The sequence below is a fragment of the Phoenix dactylifera genome, chromosome 18, assembly GCF_051530095.1.
Source record: "Phoenix dactylifera cultivar Ajwa chromosome 18, Ajwa_hap1_PhDact_Kaust_v1.1, whole genome shotgun sequence".
Taxonomy (NCBI): domain Eukaryota; kingdom Viridiplantae; phylum Streptophyta; class Magnoliopsida; order Arecales; family Arecaceae; genus Phoenix; species Phoenix dactylifera.
The window spans coordinates 13,852,637-13,873,601 of NC_143207.1; the positions used below are offsets into that span (position 1 = coordinate 13,852,637).

The following is a 20,965-nucleotide window of genomic DNA, read 5'->3' on the forward strand; positions in this document are numbered from 1 at the left end:
GCCAACACAATGCCATATGCAAAACCACAAATCCTCGCCATTGCACAAGTATATCCAACTTGAGCTGCAGATATAATATAGTTCGTTGGTGCAAAAATGATAAAAAAATAAATTTAGAAGATAAATATCCTTACTATTTATTTGCTTATATTATCGATAAATTTATTTTGTCTAATTCTTACGAGCCTCAAGTTATCTGCAACAATGAAGCAGGGGGATTGTTGTAAGGTTGCTTTGTTAGAGTTCTTCAAACCCTAAACAATTTGTTGCATGATCATAAAATTAGATATTCAAAAGATAAAACATGGAAAATTGAGGTGAAAAACATTATAAAAGGCATTTTTTTTTTTGAGTGCAGCCAACAAAATTTAAAAAAAGAAGCTGATGGAGAAAAGAAGAAATAACCACTTGGTTCTCCCAAAGGGACTCGCTGGAGTGTTATGCTGCAAAGAAGGCTACCTAGTCGGTCGCACTGTTTGCCTTCTAGTAAACATGGGAGTGTTATGCCGAAAGGAACCACATTCTCTCGTTAGTCTCTGTATATTATAAAGCAATGACTGCCCACCTTCTTTGCTGTGTTGGGCTCGGAGCCACTCGATCATCATGGTCGAGTCCCCTTTGAGGTGAATGCAGGCCGCACCCAAAGTAAGTTTCACATAACAGATGCCTTCCTACACAGCTCTAAGCTCAGCTCCAATGGTTGAAGTGTCAAAAATCTGCTGGCCTTCGACCGCCACAAGTCTGGCATTGTGGTTCCTGATGACAAAGCCTCCTCTTCCATTACTTCCACCTTTAGCAGCACTGCCATTGAAATTCATCTTAAGAAAGTTAGAAGGTGGGGGCTCCTAGGAGACATAAACAACTCTGCTTCATTGAGATATTCTCTCCTAAGGGGTAATGTTCTAACTCTGAAATTTTCACATCTGATTGGTTCAGTTTGGTGCTTTCATTGAGATATTCCCTCGAGAGGTCTTTGGAAAATCTGAATTTTGAGTGTTTTCGGCCACAAGGCTTGGGAGGTATTGTGCCTATTATTTTCGGTCCTTAGATCTTGTTCTAGAACTTGGGCTAGTAAGGGATCCTTCCGATTCCTTACTAGATTTTTATCAATGGAATTAAATCATTAGTTATTTTCTTTTATTGCTTATCTTTGCAATTGAGTGATTCATCTAGATCTAGGCGTGGAATAAACTACAGCCAGTAATCCCTACAAATAGTCTAAAATTCCACAGCATAGAGAAATGGACATCCATAAGAACGTTACCTACAAATCGGTCTAGGCAGGGCAATCATTAAAGGCTTGAAGCATTCAAGGACGAATCCGCTTGGTGTGGGGCATTTGACCGAGGGGTCCCCATCAAAGAAGCTAAATGGGAAAAACTAGTCAAAAAAATCACCTTTTCAAGTCATTTCTCTAAAAAAATTAGATGAATCTCCAAATAATGTCCATAAGCATACTATAATGCCCATAAATAATAGTATAATACTATTATGATTCCAAACAATTTAGAAGCTCCTTTAGAGGCTTATTTTAGAACCTCCAGCTAATGTTCCGAGTAACACCTTTTTTTGTAAATCATGCGCCCCTCATTTTCTGAATTCGAATATTCGAACAAAAACATGTGATTTTTTTTTTCTGTCTATTTTTTTTGGGTCTTTCCACCACGTGTCGCTCTCCCGTTGGTGATTGACCGGCAGGCGAGGTTTCCCAGAGTTAGACGGCTCGCCCTCGCAACCTCCCATTCCCACCCACGGAAACCCAAAGCCGGTGCGAGGAGATAGAAACGAGGATAGAGAGAGAAGGTGGAGAGAGTTTATTAGGTATTCCCCCCCCCCCCCCCCCCCCCCCTTTTTTTTTTCTTGGCAGATTTCTTCCTTTCTCATCTCGGCGTGACTCCATTTCTCTGATCGATCCGATAATACCGTTGAAAGTCTGCCCGTTTGTTACTAGTTTGGTTCATACGATTCCTTGCATCCGGTAATTTTTCTCGCTTCTGTTTTTCTACGGTACAAGGAATTTCTATTTTTTACCCCCAAATTATGAGGTTGGATTTCATGATTTCTTGGACGTTTCCTTTGAATTTCCAAGTGAAAATTAGCATCTTACTCGAAGGATCGATTTTTTTCTCTTCTCTGTCACTTTCTGTTTCTTCGTTCTCGTAGTTCTGAAATTATTTTTTTTTTTTAATCCTGCAAAGGAAGGAATATTTTGGATGAAATCTAACGATTTCTGCTAATTTTGCTTTCTTACTCTCTCTCTCTCTCTCTCTCTCTTTTCCCTTAAGAAATTGGAAGAAGAACTCAATTGATGATTTCTTAGGAGACTTAGAAAGACAGAAATAAAGGGGAAAAGAGAAGAAAGGAAGAAATTGAGCCAATTCGTATTTTCTGGATTCGTTTTCTCAGCTTGCGAATGGAAATAAATAATTTTGATCTGGATCTGTTATTAAATGACTGCAGAATATAGGAGAAGGTAGCAAGTTATACTTAGAGAGAAGGAGAAAAGATGTCTTCGGCCGAATCAACTCGTGAGGAGAATGTGTACTTGGCCAAACTGGCCGAGCAGGCAGAGAGGTACGAGGAGATGGTAGAATTCATGGAGAAGGTGGTAAAGACTGCGGATGTGCAGGAGCTCAGCGTGGAGGAGCGCAACCTTCTGTCCGTGGCCTACAAGAATGTGATCGGGGCCCGCCGGGCCTCGTGGCGCATCATCTCCTCGATCGAGCAGAAGGAGGAGAGCCGCGGGAACGAGGACCGTGTTGCCGTGATCAAGGAGTACCGTGGCAAGATCGAAGCCGAGCTCAGCAACATCTGTGATGGCATCCTGAAGCTGCTCGATTCCCACCTCATTCCCTCCTCCACTGCTGCTGAGTCCAAGGTGTTCTACCTCAAGATGAATGGAGATTACCACAGGTTGGTGGAATCGTAGAGCGTGAATTTAGAGTTAGCGGTAGATGAAAGAAAAAATTCTTCTGAATATTGCTGAGTGATCATGCTGAACAGGTACCTCGCGGAGTTTAAGACTGGGGCAGAGAGGAAGGAGGCTGCTGAGAGTACGTTGGTGGCTTACAAATCTGCTCAGGTTGGCCCCCCTTCCCTTTGATTCAGCACTGCTGATGTCTTGGTGGTGCCTTTTTACTAGTATCTCTTGGAGAGGGGAAAAGACCAAATATAACTACCTGATAGGCAATTCAATTTTTTACTTAAAGCTTATTTCCCTGTCATTCACCTATTCATTTACATTGAATAAAGAACATCTGGTTTATCATGATGATTCAGAGAAACTTTGCTTACTGCAGCAAATTATCATATCGATCATATTTATATAATTTATTCTCTTCAAGTATTTCTTTTAATGAATTTTGCCAAATTATTCATATTTTATTAGTTTAAAAACAATTTTTGTACATTTTTTAGGATATTGCTCTGGCTGAACTGGCCCCAACTCACCCAATAAGGCTTGGGCTGGCACTTAATTTCTCTGTGTTCTATTATGAGATCCTGAACTCCCCAGACCGTGCTTGCAGTCTTGCAAAACAGGTTTGTCTCTGCTAATCACGCTTCTTTTGGTTTATGTATAAAGTTGTTAAGTACTGGCTAGATCTTGAACAGTCTAAAATTATTGTATTCATACCTGTTTAGTAGGTATAATTATTTATGCTTGTTTTTGTATCTTGAGCACCACCAAGCACTCTTACATACAAAGCGTCAATAGAACTGGTAGAACATGTTTGTCTAAAAACATTTTCTAAACATATCTTAAAAGTTTGTGCAGAAAGAAAGAACATGTCGCAAAAGTTTCTACTATCCTTGTTTGCATCATTACCCTTGTTGACTGCATGCTCTTTTGCAGTTTATATCCACAAATAATGCCTGTGGTATTATCTGATACTGGCTACCTCTTGCAGTAAACTATTTGTGAAGTGGAACTTAGGATGTTAGGATTGGTAGCCTCATAATAAACTATGCCTGAACTACGTACTGAGATTTTATGTGTTAATATTTGCATGGTTCGGTGTAATGGTTGAGTGAATGTACTGGTGTCAGCCTCGATGTGTGTGTATTTGTGTGTTTACATGAATCTGTATGTCTAAGCGACTGCATACGTGGCTGTTTTTGGTGGATGATTTAATTTGCTATAATAGAGACCTTACTACGATATCATTCACGTAAGTGCAAGGTTAAAATTGTTTAGACCAAGGATTGCTATACCGGTGCCGGGCCCCGGACTGGTTGCCCGACGATATGGGTCGGTACGGCCCTATGCCGTGCCGGGTCTGTACCGACACAGTAGAAAAGGTGGGGGAGAGAGAGAACGAGAGAGGAAAAGAGAGAGAAGGGGGAGGCTGAGGGAGGCCGTCGGAGAGCTAACGGAGGTTGCGCAAAGGAGGCGGGGGAGAGGCTCCCCAGCCTCCGCCTTCGCCTCCTCCGCACAGTGGCTCCCTGGCCTCCGCCTCCTCTGCACGGCGGCTCCCCGGCCTCCGCCTCCTCTGCACGGCGGCTCCCCGGCCTTCGCCAGCAGAGGAGGCCAGCCGGCCTCCACCGTTCTCTCTCTTTCTTCCTCTCCCTCTCTCCCCCGCTTTCTCTTTTTCTCTTTTTCCTTCTTCTCCCTCTCCGCCGCTGGTTCCCGTTTTTGTTGCTGGAACCGCTCCGGTCCGCCGCCGATACGACTCGAGATGCCCCGAACCGGACGGTTCGTGACTGTTTTGCCGACTATGGTTTAGACCTGATTTTGGGCCAAACAATTTTGGAGCCTTTTGCTATTTCAGTAAAGTTCAAATTCAAATGGACTAAAACTAAATAAAAAGTTTAAGAAGTGGAATATTGAAGTCTCATTACTTATTTATTTATTTTTATGTGTGATAAACAAAGGGTTTTGATTGAGTGTTAAATTAGTTAACGTTTTCAAGTTGGTTTGTTGATAGACATGATAGGGTACGGTTAGAAGGAAAAAAGTTGTTAGACAATCATATCAATCTCATTATTTCTAATGGGAACATGTGTGTTGTGGGAGACAGAGAGGGGGCCATGACTAAGGGTTGGATATATCAAAGATTTACAAGTTGGATTGAAGATACATTATGGGGTATTATTGGAAAAAAGTAGTTATACAAAGATATCCAATCTCATGAATTCTAGGAAGATTGGATTTTCACCACTAAAATTGTCTATACAATTATCCTCCATGTTTCTAAATGCTTTCCTTGTAGCACCTCCTACTTGGCTGTTTCTTGCTTTCCTGCTCCTCCAGAGAGATTAAATAGGTCTCAAATCAAAGAGTAGCCTTGACACATCCATGCCAAAACCACTAGAATATGAATTGTTAGAAAGCTACGCTAGCTGTCCATCTGACACTGCATTGCATGTGCAATGTACTAATTTGTTTAATGGAAACCAGATTTGGACGGGGAGAAACTAGAGAGGGGTTTAAAAAAAAAGTGCTTGGGAGTCCATATACGGTACAAGCCTGCTTGGTTCATCATGTGATACTCGATGAACTAGAAAGGTGAACAACAATTACTTATGATCAAGTGCTGCCATGTCAATGCAAAAATGGTGCATTTATAATCCACATACTTCTTTAGTTTTCTCAACTTATTATTCATGTTGTTATTATTTTTCCTTTTAGATATAGAATGAATAATGTGCTTCTTTTTTTCCCCTCTTCTGCCTTGCACCTGAAACTAAACTGCTTTGCAAGTTACACATTGTTTACTGCTATTATTTCTTGGTGGGAGGAAAACTAATTTATATGTTCTCTCCAAATTGCAATCATCTAAAGTACCCTACCTAATTTTAGGCTGAATTAGCTCAGTATCATGTTTGTATTCTGTAATTTCCTCTTTCCAAGTAAACATGCTTTGTCAGTTTATGCTTAGGTTTTTTTTCCCCAGATTTTCAGTATTTTAATATTAAATCTAATGAACCTGCTGAAGTTCATTGATCACTTGATCTAGATCTGTCAAACATGTATGCCATAATAATATGGAACATATCAGATTATATATTGGAGAGAGAGCATAGGAGATAAAATAAGTGGTAGAAGGTTCGAATCCTTTATGAGTTAATAAAAAAGCAAACTCTATGGGAGAACTTTAGGAGTTAATAAGTGTTTAGTTTTATTACTTTTCACATGAGACCTAATCATGTTGCATAAACGGTTTTATATCCACTTACAATTGGCCACGAGGATCAGACTTGGATGAGACTACTTGTACTGATTGCATGATTTTGCTACAACATATACATAATGGCAGCTCTGTGAATGGTTGGGTCTTTTTTTTTTATAATTATTAAATGAGTGTAAAACTTTTTCTGCAAGGTTGGAAATTCAATTTGAATCAAATTCAGCTACATGAAAACACATATATACATATACGTAGGTATATCTGGAATGGCAAATTGTATGGAGGTTCTAGAGGCGTTTAAATAAAATAGAGCTCCATATTCAAATATAGGGAAGCATGTGCTGCTCATATCTGGCAAGGAGACCAGTTAGTTGAGTCATAAGGATATATTTTTTTAATAATTTGTTATCCTCAATTTGAATTAAGTTTTAGGACTACTTTAGGGGGTAGGTGATCTTGTAATTTCTTTGCTGGTGATGAGACTTCAAAGTTGTCAATTCAAATTCAACGTTTATTATCAGTTATGCCTCTGTTTTGCTTGTGAAATCAGGTTTCGTAATCAATTGGATATATTAAAGGAATCCTAGTTTTAGTAAGGAATTCAAATTTTTTTCTTGGTCTTGATCTTCATATGGTCATGGAATGAGTGACAAATTTAATTCAGAATTTATTGTAGAAATTTAACAGATGATTTATTTAACTGCATGATAATTTCTGACCTCTCTGTTTACCTGTCATTTTTCAAGTTAGCACATTTTTTAAAATATTTTCTCTGAAAATCCATCATTTAGATCTGTCCTATAGCATTTTGAACTATAACTCTTCAGTCAATTTCCTAATTTTTAGTCTGGTATCAAGTGTTTTGACTTTTGATCTATTAGTCTAGCTGTTCCTGAATATCTGATCCGGTGGAAAATTTGACTGCGTTGGAAGCCCATCAGGAACCTTGTATGTACATTTCCCCTCCACAATAACAGTAAATTTTGAGCCTTTAATAACAATGCATACGCATCCCTATTAGTGTCAATTAAAGCATCTAATAATCAAAGGCCTTGAAGCCTAGCTTAATTCAATATTGCAACTTCATATAAAGCAACATTGACATATATCCTTGATCTTAAAACCAAAAATCTGAAAATTTGACCTCCTTTGATGCATCCTGCACTTAAAGTTTATTGTTTTATTGTTATGGTAGTCGATATTGAATGGCAGCTATCATATAATTCATATGTTCCCATACAATTCCATGTTTCGGAAGTCGGCCCTTGCCAGATGCTATTAAAAAAAAAAAATCAAGCACCTTAATATTCCATTCTAATTGTAATGCCATGACTGTTTTGAGACATTGCTGGCTCCTTCGTCTGTATTTCCTTTGAACTCTTTTCATGAAAATGGTGTTTTTTTTTCTTTGCATAAACATTGTTGATTCCAGACCTGGCTGAAAATTTTCCTTAAAGGTGGTGGTTTTATTGATTTATTTCATCCATTGCTGAATGTTTTTTGGTCCTTCTCAGGCTTTTGATGAGGCCATCGCTGAGTTAGACAGTTTGGGCGAGGAATCCTACAAGGACAGTACTCTGATCATGCAGCTTCTCCGAGACAACTTGACCCTTTGGACCTCCGATATCACGGTCTCTTTCTTGCCTTAAAAAGCTTCTGCTGTCTGTGAGTTATTTCATATTTGTATCATCCATCCTAAACGATCTTTCATGTGTTGTGGTTTCCAGGAAGATGCCAAGGATGAGATCAAAGAAGCCCCAAAGAAGGAAGCAGGAGAGGGGCAGGGATGAACCCATCTGTTCTCTCAGGATGGTGCCCTGTGATCTGGAGTTTGTAATTGGTAATTCACATATGCATGTAGGATACTACCAGGAGCTGCTTATTGTGTATGGTTGTACCTTCTTTCCTTCTGATCTACCAGCATAAATGTTTTAATACTTGATTGCTGCTCTATTCGAAGAAGACTCGTTCATTTCTCCCAGCAGATTGACTAAAACTATCTAATCCCAGGATGGTTTGAACTTATTAATCCTTACTCTTCTCCCGGTTGTCCATAACGACGACCTGTGAGGGAGAACATCCAAATTTTCTAAGCAGGGGGATTCGGTCTGAGCATTACAGAAAACAGAATCACCATCGAGATCTTTTTTTTTTTCATTTTGAGTTCATTGCTGCCGGCCATATAAAAAATTCGATGTTTTCTAGAGCTGCAAAATAAGTGATGTGGTGAAGGAGAAACTTTCCATATCTCTCCCTCTCTCGCTTGTGCAGCAAGCTCATGGGGTAAGGCGAAAAGGTGCTCTTGCTGGCTCTTGGCAACCAAAATTTAATTAATTGAGCCGAGCCTGACGACCCAGGGGCAATGGGCCACGCATGCACACAGGAAAACAAACAAACAAACAGGAGCAGACCACGTCTTCAGCAAAGTTGCATGGCCGTTACTTTAAGATATAATATTTAACCAATTAAACTGTGAAATTGTTAAATTTGTTTACTTGTTTCTTACTATATAATGGGTGCTGTAATAGGATAGTTGCCATATAATAACTATTATTTGAATTCAAGTTACAGAGCACAAAAGGCAACAATATAACTTTTTTTTTTGGTTAATTGTATGAGAAATTTGTGTAGTTCTTAGATATAACATTAGGTCTTCACCTGCTAGTAGTTATGGATGTTGACGGTCTCCAAACCAAATGGGACAGTTTTTAACCAAAATAAGGGTTAAGCCTTATTTTATTTAGTATTACCTGGGAGATAAGGGGTCATTAATGTCAAAATTTGTAAGAACGTAATCCATGTAAATTGATGGCTTTCTACTTGTCCTGAAAAGCTGAAGATTTCAGTGGGTAGGAATCAGACATCCAAACATATGTAGCTATTTTCATTGCTCTGTCATGGCTGAAGAATGACATGCAAGCACTAAAAGACCCCTCAAAAACAAAATTTGATTAGCTAGGTCATTTGCCATAATGGTTGCAATCTATCTCGCTGGCCTTACTTTTGACATGGATTCCTTTTAGAGCACAAGGCTGTTCAATGTTGATCACTGGATATAGAACAAAAGGATATTGAAATATAACAGAACAAATGAAAAGATGGAAAAGATCCAAAAAAAAAAAAAAGTTTTCTTCAATCAGTCCATAACATGAAACATCCTATACTTCCAAGTCAATGGTTTAAATTCACTGAGATGCTCAGCAAACTCTGGTTTTCGTTGGCGAGTCCAATTAACTTTCAAGCCTTTAGAGTTTACATTATATGAAATGTTCCAAATAACTTGGTTTCAGCATTTGCATTTAATAAAATTAAGGAAGAAAGTTTCTACCTCAAAAATGTTATTACCTAGAAAGAAATTACGATGCAGTTCTAATGCATGGCTATCTAAATCCTCATGCACCTTATGTTTTATGTAGAAAGATAAAATAGAAAAGAAGAATCACATGACCACCCCTTAACAACTTTTCACCTGTAGACTATAATAGACATCAAAATCTGAGACTAATCACAGTTAAGTTCACTTTGTTGTCTCAAAAGATGATAAAATAATGTTTACAAGCTGAACTGGGCATTCTACAGTTAGGTGAAACTCAATTACGTGGAAAAATTCCACCCTATAAGGCTTAAAAATCAACCACCTGATGCACAGGTTAATTAAGAACTTCCAATGATAATGATAAGATTTAACACAGTTACAAAATATGATAAGAATTATTAACCAAAAAGCTTACCCCAATGAGTGCCGGTTGTGTTCCAAGGTCTATCAACATCCATGGTTCTATCCAACTTTATGGTTAGGAAAAGGGGAAGAAAACATAAATGTAAGCCACCATAACAAAGGATACAAGTGCATTTCCACTAAGGTCGTCCAAAACAGTTTCTTCTACATTGTTGAGAATTTAAGTCTCTCTCTAAAATGAACCATAAATCCTAAACTTAGATTATATGCACAGAGCAGAATCGTTGCTAAATCATAGCTCCAAAAAACAAAAGCAAGGTCTTAATGACTTGGAAGAAGGATGGAACACCTCAGTAGCGAGGAAGACCATGCTGTTCATAAGATGCCCAAGGACCAGTGCCATAACGGCCTTTCTCACCACCATAGCCATCACCAAAAACACCTGGGTAGCCCATGTCAGGGCTGCGGTTCATAATTCCATAAGCCCCAGCACCTATAAAACAAGTTTGAAGGCCCAGTTATCCAGAACTGGTTCAATAACTAAGTGAAAAGGGGAAAAAATTACCAGGTCCCCTCGATCTCCTCTCCAGCTCTGTCCTCAGCTTCTCAAGCTCTTGAGCCATGGAAACAAGGTTTTTCTCCATTGCTTGCCTCTGTTCTATCTGCTCAGAATTTGCCTTCTTCTCATACTCATACGCCGTCCTGTCAATGTGATCCATATATAATATCGTTAAGATGGAACAAGCTAATCAAGTAATTTACATATCATTTGGCTTTAGGCATCTATGTATTTCTTTTGTTGTCATTTGTCTGTAAGAGAAAAAAGAGATGCAAGACATAAGCAATGAAATGATCATAGAACTGCAAACCTGGCTCTAATAAGCTCCTGACGTAGGCCATCGATTTCAGCTCTCAAGGTGGGCACTTGCTGGTTCTCAGTCTGCAAGTGTTTCAGATCCTGCGACAAACTTTGAACTTTGGCAGCCATCTCTTGCTTCAAAGCTTCCAGCTTCTGTGCTTCGGACTGCAGTTGCAGTACCTCGGCCTTCAGAGGTTCAAGAGCACGAAGCTCAGCCTCTAGCTTCAGACCATTCTGGATTAATTCCCTAGCCTCAAGTTCTTTGTCTGCCCGGACCTTAGGAATGGCCTGACTCAACATATGGAGCTCTTCTTTAGCAGCAGCCATCTCTCTCTTAATAGCCACATTTTCCTCAAAAAGAAGCCGATTATCAGCAAGAAGCCTCCTAATTTCATCATGTTGCATTGCGAGTTCCTCCTCAATAGGGTGTAGAGGCATGGATCCATGTACTCGGGGGAAAGGGGGTGGAGGCCCTTCGTGGAAGCCATGTGGCTCATTATTTATAGGGTAACGGGGGATACGATTCCTTCCAGCCATAGATAATCCTGACAAGGGACAATACGCAATGCCATACATGTTGGTTAACTGGATGAGCATACATGATCCATATATCGAAGAGTACAGAGAAGAGGAAGTTCAACAAATCAGATTGCAGTGCACTATGTCAAAAATGAAAATAGGTGAAATACTAAATCAGTTGCACCACAATTATATTACATCCATCACTTTTTCATGGTCATAGCATTATAAGGATGAAATATCTAACAAATTACTAAAAGAAATATCTTTTCTGATGGAAAAAATTATTAAAAGAAATGTCGAATCTGAAGAAATCATAAATTGGAGTATCCAAGAATAATTTTATGTCCATTTCAAAGGAATTGCTCTTACAAACACGTTTGTTTCGCATAGAATTGCAGCGGCCATGAACTTGGCTCCAATACATGGTCTTGATATTGCATCGAGAGTTGATTGTAGAAAATTCTCAGATATCACACTTTAATCCACAAGATTATCTTATATGAGTGGATTGCACTTGCATATTAGACTTCCTAAAAAAAATATGCATCTCTTTTTATGAATAATAGGTAATTAAGGATATCATACTCTGAACTCAATTAGCAGTAATTCCAACTAAATGAGCTTGATTCTTTGGCAGTTCAACCAATTTGACTATTAATCGATTATGAACTGCTTATAATGCTATCAAAAGCAATAGAAGAAACATATATACGTTTTAGACAGTATTTCAGTTTTGACCTTTAGAGCATAACCAGCAGATGTTTTTGGTAACTATATGGCCGTACCTCCAATATAAGTTTTATTTGGATGCCTACCAAGTGTCGAATGAATGCTTGAATTAAAATATAACTATGTCCAAATCTCAGATTGTGCTAGCAATTTTTTTGGATTGTCACAGGCCGCATAACATATGGCAAAGATGGGCAAGCTTCTGGCGATACCTAGAATCAAAAGTAGATGGAAGATCTTCCAGAAGATCCAGACACAACAATTAAAGACTCTCAAAATCCGTACACTAGATCTGTCTATATTTTGAACTTAGTTGCCACAAGAGGGAGCAGATCTGGTAGTGCATTTGGTGTGCGGATACAGGGAAATGGATCTCTTAAAAAAGTTTAGAATAGGAAATGATTTGAAAAAAACATCTGCAAGGACGAGATTCTCATGCAAATACGATAAGTAGAAGTTTCCCACTACTAAGATTTTGTAAAAGCCAAAAGATCTGACAAAAAGCAAACAAATGTTGGTCAACATAGCTAGAACCTTAAGGTTACTCAATTTTGTTAGACTGAATATGACAACTGAAAAGATCATTATCGCAGACAAATCTTGTTCAAAGAAATTTGATATTATGAAATACAAATCCCCATCTTGGGTAAATCAAAGATATTGAAATTAAAGATGCCTAATTAACTCAGAGTTCTGGAACAAAATACAACAATATGGTAAGGTTATGATATTATACGCAAATATGCATAAATAATTTATTCATGTATACACATACATGTGAATCTACATGACTTTGCCCATATTTTATCTATCTATCTATCTATCTATCTATCTATCTATATATATATATATATATATATATATATATATTATTTGTCTCACAATTTTCACAGGTATTTCTCAGTATCGTCCGAGCTTATGCTCAACTTAACCTCATATGACAAATTATTACTTCCAAAAATATCTGTCATCATGCATAGAACTCTCAGTTTCTCATCAGGAATGATGTGCATTTCCATAACAAATATAAGTATGAAAAGTACATATATTCAATGTTTACATTCTTGTCACTTCTTCTAATGCATTTCGAGACTCTTGTCTAATGCTAATGACATGTTTGATTTCCTGTAACTTATATCAGATCACCAGCTGCCTGCTCCTGTGTCTCATTGGTTCAATGACATCCTTGGATGTGTAAATAAGGGCAAACACAAACATGAACAACTAAAAGAAGTAGAAACAAGAACAGATTGCTTCTTAAATTATGAGTTCATACATCTTCAAGTTGTCAAAAGAATAAGAAAACATGAATTGCAGTCCTCCTTGGCTCAGGAAATGGTGTAAATTATGATTTCGAAATACTCTACACAAGCCACTTGGACTAATATAACAGGCTTAATATATATCCAGAACTTGATAATGTATGTACGAATATCTTGTGCAGTAGCTATCAGCAACAATGTTTTAATTTGAGATCCTTTACTTGTCTATAGTTAGGCCAACTTTCAGCCAAGATAAGCAATCTGTTAGTTAGGCTAAATCCAAGGTACCTATGTCTTTCTTAGAAGCAATGTAAGAATTGCTCAACCGAAAAGAACAATATGAGTGCATATGTGTGTCATCTGCATGTTGCATAAGCATGTGTGTTTAAATACACTAGCAAACATGGTCTGCCGAATCAGGCCGAACTGCCCGGTTCACCTCGTACCGAACCGAACCGAATCGGCACAGTTCATTGCTGTTTTTTCAGAAAATAGCGTGAACGCTCTAAACCGGTGTGAACTGCTCGGTTCGCACCCGTTTGAACTGGTTCAGCCCCCCTCCCTTTTAATATCTCCAAAGGCTTGAATCATGGTCCGTCGAACCGGGGTTAAATGCTTGGTTCACCCCGTAGCGAACCGATAGCTGATCGGCACAAGTCTCGATACCAGTTCAGCAAACCTTACCAGCAAATAAGTAATATAGATGCCACTCTGTCTACAGTAAACAAATAGCTAAGACTAAATACAATGCTTGCTGGCACATGCTTGAGCTTGTGCACAGTTTAGTGTTTGGAAGAATCAGGGTAAGTGAATTTTCCTACCCACGGTCATAGCCTCTAATCTAAATTCATAATTTTTCGTAGGATTTTATGATAGTCAGAAATCTTGAGTGAGCATCAAAAATATAAATTTCAACTGTAGGATAGCGATATTTTTGACACAACACTGTCTACTGAGAACACTCTTAGAAATTTTCTGAAGGCTCTAATCTACCATGTATGGCTTCTCAACATATACAATGGGCTCATATGTGGTAACAAGTAGTGTCATTTCACCCAAGTGTCATTGTTTTCAGCAACCTAATTTCGTCTTCTTGTTTTGCCTGCCATTCAATCTTCAGGGCTTGTTGACCAAGAAATTTTATCTCTAATCTCTTGTTTCGATGGCTATTTAATATTTTTAGTTCCTGGCCTGTGTATAAAAAAGGGAATAGGAATCTATAAACAAGAATAAGTGTGTACGCACATGCGAACAAAATAGAAGGGACTAGAAGTTAAATGATAACGGGCTTGATCCTAATCATTAAATGGCAATATGACCACGATCCATGAAATTTTTACAAGTACTTAAGATGAAACTTTCAGTTACTTTATGACATAAAGTATCTTGGTTTAGCAACTTTTGATATGTTTTAACTTGGTTTAGCACGTGTACTAGTACTTAACATGAAAATTCCCTCAAATTACCAACAAAAAAAAGAAAACGAAATTTTCCTCCATGTGTACCTTATCTTCTAATATAGACTAACTTGGTCTACCAACTTTGGTCTACTTACTTGTCATAATTTTAAAATATTGTGCACTTGGAACTTGTGAAAACATATCTTCTACAAATAAAAATGTAGCAAATGGTTGTCAAAGTAATTAACATGGGATTTGGTATCAAGCTGACCTATATACATACATATTATAGAGAGAGACATGCACATGTAAATAGATATATCATCATGCATTTTTGTGCTTTAATTTAGGTATTATCAACCAATGCAGATTTGAAGATTTTCCAACCAAAAGCAAATCATTTAGATCCAAAAAATGATTCAGCTCAGAATCCCAAAAAAAAATATGCCCTTTAAGACCGGATATTGAAGCCTCATTGCATAGCATCACACAATGCTTCCGAACATGCATCAACAAGGCTAGTACGCGACTGTCCAACTAATGATAATGTACCCATTTATTTCTTCCCTGCTAACTATGAATGCAACCATATAAGAAGTCAATACCTCTAGAATCAAAACTACACAAACTGCTGGAACTAAAACTGTCGTCCAACCAAAGTTCTGAATTTCTCAAGAATGTTGCTATTGATTGTGGTGTTCTCAAGAGAAAGATGTCCATCCCATGTTTTTGTGCCCCTACAAGTCATTAGGAAGCAACAAAAATTGATATTACTTTACACTGGCCTAACTAAGGGAGCAAATTTGTAGGTCAATTGTACACTAGTACTATCCACTTGAGACCATGGCCTTTCAATTTTATTGCTATGAAATTACTGAATTAACAATCATTTGTATAATTATGGTCACAGGATTATTTGCTAAATTGACTAGCACATATAGGAATGATGGTTAGCATGAAACAACTACATTGTGACCATTGGACTGGTGAATGGCTGTTTTGATTTTGGTATACAGGTTTCGTATCTTTCAGACAGTATAATATGCCATTTACAAGGATCATTGGCCTAATTGAACCTTTATAGGATGACAAGACAATGAAAAAGTTTTACATCTAGGTTCAAGAAATATTTTAGGTGGATAATTAGATTTTGAAAGAATAAAATTTTACATTCAGTTTCCTAAAATTTAAAAAATGGCAAATGTGTAATTTAACAAGTGGAAGCAAACACATACATTTTGGCGTAGTTGCACGATGACGCTCTAAGTCAAATACGACCTAAAATTTACCCATCAACTTATAAGAAACTTATAAACAGGAATAGGATTCCTCTTGTGGATTATGAAGCGCTAGCTAAGGTTGCAAATGGGACGGGTTGACCCATGACCCGACTCGACCCGACCCGCTTAGACCTGATCCAACCCATTATGGAGAACCCGTGGGGCCGGGCTGGATCCTAAAATTGGACCTGTTTTATTTTTTGGGTTGGATCTGGGTTTATTAGAATTCAGACTTGATCCACTTGAAATTTGAGTATTTTTCAATTTTCAATCCTACGATCGGCCCTGATCCGACCCGGACCACACATTGGTTTTGGCGAAAACTTATCCCACACCAACAGTCTCTCTATTGATCAGCATATTGGTTTCGATAAGTGATGGGCCTGAGCAATGTCGGCCTCAAAGGAACAATAGCAGAACTGCTGGAACCCGAACTCCTCTTCTGCTTCTTTGAGAAGAACTGCGAAGGCTTGGTGACCCAAATACTTGGTAGGGATCACAACCTCTGCATTTCCTCTCCAACACATACAATGAGATATCCCTTGGGGACATCTCCGGAGAGTGCCGATGAAGTGTCGGAGAAGGAGAGGGTCCTCTTCAGGAACTTGATGCTCTTGCTATTGCTCTTTGGTGCAATTGCAAGCTTCTTCCACTTCTTTAGCATCTGCCGAAGCCTAACTATGTCTGTGATCTTGTTGGGCTTCTTGGAATCCATGGATTTTATTTGATAGCTTCCCAAATGCTTCAAGAAGACAAAAACTCTGTGTTCGCGTTGGCAGTGATGGTCTGAGATGCGATGGTGGGTGGTGCTTCAGAATTTAAAGAGAGCTCCAATCCTTTGTTTAGTATTTTTCTTTTGTTTATTTTTATATGGCTATTGGTCATGTACTTGGGTTTCTGAGATCATTGCCCGGGGAATCAAACTGACCAACGGTTTCTTCTTTCAAAATACTCATATGAATAGGACTGCAACTTTTTTAGCAAGTCTGGGCCTCATTTATTGGTTTCTAGGAAAAAAGCACTGCTTGGTCTTGTGCATAAGAAGGGTCTTGGACTGTTGATTCCGATCAAAATGCAGATCTTTCTACAATCTTCGTATTTCATACAGCATCCATTATAAACACTCTATATATACTGTCCTAGCATGTGATTCTTGTACAATATTTATTATATTACTGTCTCAGATGCCAGAGCGATCAAGTTTCATGGAATACCCTTTTCTACTCAATAATATAACTAGGGCGAGATAGCAAATCCAATATTTTTTTTGTCAAGACCCCGACCCGAACCGGATCCAAATTTTTTGGGTCGGGTCCGGGTTATACATGGACCCAACCTGACCCAAATGACCAGTTGGGTCTCGATCAAAAATTAGGACTTGAATAAGAAACCTGGTTGGGTCGGAGTCACTCATGATCCGACCCGACCCATTTGCACCCCTAGCGCCAGCATTAATTCTAAAGGAACATCCATAAAAGAGAAATTTGATTGCAATATATGATCTACTAAGATTCATACTAGATAACTTATTACATGTTGCAAATCTGAGGGGTGCATACTTTTTGTTATCCACAAAATGCAGGTAAGTGCTTATTAATTTTGCACTCTTCCTTGTAACTAGTTTAAAATCATAAGTATAGCTTCCAATACAAATTGTATAATTTTTACATCACATTTCCACAAAAATTACCTTTTGTGGTTTCAGTTAACCAAATTAAAAATGATTCTCCCTCAACACACATGAGATATAGGGACACCTTGCGAAAAATAATTTCAACTAAATCCAAATTTACTTTTTTTATACACAACATACAAAATATTAGAGGACAATATTTATTAGTGTGCGACATATTCAATATTTTCTTGCAAGAAGTCACATCTTCAATATAAAATTGAAAAAGTTACCCTTTGTAGTTCTAACATATCAGTGACCAATTAATTCATTATGTCACTATTGATTTCAATGATTTCAAGGATTACGATAGTGATTTTCTTTGCACACAAAGAAATAGGTTTATCACAATAATAGTAAATCAGTGATGCTTTTACAGATTCTAAGAAGTGGCCACAAGGATAAATGATGATATATAACTCTGTTCAGCAGCTGCATCTAGAAAACATAATACAATCAAGCGACAAAAGGGACTAGCATATCATCTTAGAAGTTCTAGGAATAGTTAAAATCTTAGTATCATTTGTCTTACTAATAGTATCACTAAGGAAATACATGTTCATTGTCTAAACTCCAAAACTATCTCAAGGATAAAACATACATGATGTTTCACAATGCTTTTTTCAATCACCTCCCATCTTAACCAAGCTAGGAAAAAAGAGCCACTTCTAATGTCATTATGATGGATCAAACTCATTCGTCGGAGAGTCCAACACTACTCCTATCCATAAAATCGGCAATCAAAGAATTTGATGAATATCGAGAATATCCAATGCATGTCCAACTTGCTAATACATGTCCAACAAAGATTCTTTGAGCTAAATGAGAGAGTCCAGGTAACACTAAAACTAACACCCACCTCCAGATGCTTTTACCTTTCTTTACAGTATGCATCTTTATTAGTGCCATATAACCTTGGAGATCAAGTTTAGATATTAGTTTTGCATTTCTAGTGGTTGAAATTTCTCAAACCCACACATCAAACTTCGCACGGGTAATTGTTTACAGTTATTACTAAATATCAAGTACTATTTTCTATTGAAACACTCCATTAAAGCTCCAACCTGCTAAATGCAGTACTAGTTTTGCATTTCCTGCTGAGCTTGCCCGCTAAAAATGAAAAGAAAGACATGCTAATGAGGCAAATGCCAAAGGGAAATTTCCTTAATAGAATTTTCAGATAAATTTGAACACTGCCTTAAAAATACCTATTAATTCATTTGCAGGTCCGCATTCATATACGTCGCATGTCTGTATCAAAGCACCAGGTCATTTGCTCTTTCTTATCAAAAAATTCGCATGTGGCCCAACCAAGTCTCGTTAAGTCCATTCCTACAACTCGTTGATTAAATGGATTTAACTTTATATCCAACTATCCCATAACCTTCCATACCCTAAAAAGAGATTGTAGGTTCATGTTTCATGTTCACAAGCAATTCAAGATTCGCAATGCAAATTAGTAGGAAACATTTCTAGTAGCGATGCAAGAAATTCCATGAAAAATATACAAATAATATGATTTGATTCGAGCACCCACGAAACAAAAGAACACAATTTAAACTTTAGTTTCAATTTTCTATTTTCCGATTTTTTTGGGTATCAGTGGGAGGAAACTTTACCCGCCGCCGGAATCCCTGTCGCTAAAAGTCCAGCGGTGGCCAAATATTAAAAATAATAATAATAAAAAGAACAGAAAAAGGAACAAAGATCAGAAGAAAAGAGAAGAAAAAGAGAGGGGAAAAAAAATTAACTTACTCGAGCTGACACCGTCGGCGAGAGCAACGGCTGCCGCTAATTGCCGCTCTCCGACCGCCGGAACCACCGACCGCTACTCCCCGTAGTTCTACCCTTTTCCCGTCCTTCCGCTGAGGGCACGGATGGGAGGGTTTGGGGAACGGGAAGGAGGAGATATCTTCCAAGAAACTGGGTCGGGTACCGGGTTAACGGGTACTTGACCCAACTCTGCCCGACCCAGCATTGTCAATACCTTTTTTTTTTGGGGTAATTAATTCCCCACCCTCCAAAAGACCCCGCTATAACAAAAAGTCCCGGTTGACCAGTCTTAAAATTTTCCATCCAATATCTTTACCAAGTTTAATTTCCGGTCCTTGAGCCCCTTTTATTTTTTTAAAAAAGGCCAAAAATGCCCCTGCCCTCCTCATCTCCCATTCCCAGAAGGAGAAGAAAAAGACCCCCCACCGCCGACCACGGCCCGCCGCCGCCGGCCCCGGCTCGCCTCCTCCCGAGCCCCCTCCTGCGACCCCGCCCCCTCCCGAGCTCCCTCCTGCAGCCCCGCTCCCTCCCACGGCCCCGCCCCCTCCCGAGCTCCCTCCTGCAGCCCCGCTCCCTCCCACGGCCCCGCCCCCTCCCAAGCCCTCTCCCGCGGCCGCGCCGCTAGGATTGGCCCCGCCCCTGCCCCCTTACGAGCCCCCTCCTGCGGCCGTTGCCGGCCGCAACCCGCCCTCCTCCCACGTCCGCCACAGCCCGGCCCCTTTCCGAAGTCGCCGGCCTAGCGGGAGGAGAGGTGTTCTCCTCTGGCCAGCCGCGGCTGCCGCCGCCGGCGACCTCGCCTCCCGCGGCCCCCTCCTGCGGCCGCTGCGCCCCGGCCCCCCTTCCGGCGTCGTCGGCTCGCGGGAGGAGAAGAAAGAAGAAAGAAGAAGAAGGGAAGAAGAGAAGAAAAAAAAAAGAAAAAGAAAAAAAAAGAAGAAAAGGAAAGAAAAGGAAAGAAAAAGAAGAAAAGAAAAGAAAAAAAGAAAAGAAAAAAAAGAAAGAAAAGAAAAATAAATAAATAAATAAATGCATCAATATATATATATGAATGAACAAATAAATAAATAAATAATATATTTTAATGAAATAAAATAATTATAAATAAATAAAGCTGCTGCGGCTGGACCCCCTCCGCGGCCGCCACGGCCCGGCCCCCTTCTGGCGCCACCGGCCTCACGGGAGGAAAATATAGAAGAAAAAAAGAAAAAAGAAGAAAAGGAAAGAAAAAAGAAGAAGAAAAGGAAAGAAAAAGAAGAAAATTAAAAAATAAAAAGAAAGAAAGAAAAAAAATAAATAGATAAATAAATCCATAAATAAATAAATACATATATATATGTGATGAACGAATAAATAAATAAATAAATAAATAATATATTGTAATAAATAATAAATAAATAAATAAAGTGGCTGCGGCCGGGCCCCCTCCCGCTGCCGCCATGGCACAGCCCCATTTTGGTGTCGTAGGGCTCACGAGAGGAGAAAGTAGAAAAAAAAAGAAAAAAAAAGAAAAAAAAAGAAAAAAACAAAAGAAAAAGAAAGAAAAAGAAGATTTAAATGTGTGTAGAGAAGACTTAATTGTGTGCAGAGAACACTTAACTGTATGATGCACACAATTAAGTATTCTCTGTATACAATTAAGTTTTTTCTGCACATACTTAACTGTG

The 20,965-nt window shown here is 38.7% G+C and overlaps 2 protein-coding genes and 1 pseudogene across 3 annotated transcripts; 1 reads left to right on the plus strand and 2 right to left on the minus strand.

Moving 5' to 3' along the window:
- The first annotated feature begins 1,674 nt into the window (after positions 1-1,674).
- LOC103715039 (14-3-3-like protein) lies at positions 1,675-8,109 on the plus strand. 2 transcript variants are annotated; one of them, XM_008802543.6, is made up of 6 exons: positions 1,675-1,821; positions 2,461-2,913; positions 3,004-3,082; positions 3,418-3,540; positions 7,643-7,759; positions 7,856-8,109. In XM_008802543.6, the coding sequence occupies exons 2-6, from the start codon at positions 2,507-2,509 to the stop codon at positions 7,916-7,918; spliced, it is 789 nt and encodes a 262-aa protein (XP_008800765.3). In that variant the 5' UTR covers positions 1,675-1,821; positions 2,461-2,506; the 3' UTR covers positions 7,919-8,109. The 2 variants fall into 2 exon arrangements, with proteins under 2 accessions (XP_008800765.3, XP_008800764.3); XM_008802542.4 differs by having other exon boundaries at positions 1,748-1,978.
- A 1,841-nt stretch (positions 8,110-9,950) lies between these two features.
- On the minus strand, positions 9,951-19,423 carry LOC103715040 (protein FLX-like 3). Its single transcript, XM_008802544.6, has 4 exons — positions 19,287-19,423; positions 10,677-11,211; positions 10,373-10,509; positions 9,951-10,300 (listed from the first exon to the last, which is right to left on the minus strand). Exons 2-4 carry the CDS (start codon positions 11,201-11,203, stop codon positions 10,158-10,160), a joined length of 807 nt encoding a protein of 268 aa, XP_008800766.4. The 5' UTR covers positions 11,204-11,211; positions 19,287-19,423; the 3' UTR covers positions 9,951-10,157.
- On the minus strand, positions 16,079-16,717 carry LOC148699514 (protein SMALL AUXIN UP-REGULATED RNA 51-like; annotated as a pseudogene).
- Positions 19,424-20,965: the final 1,542 nt, after the last annotated feature.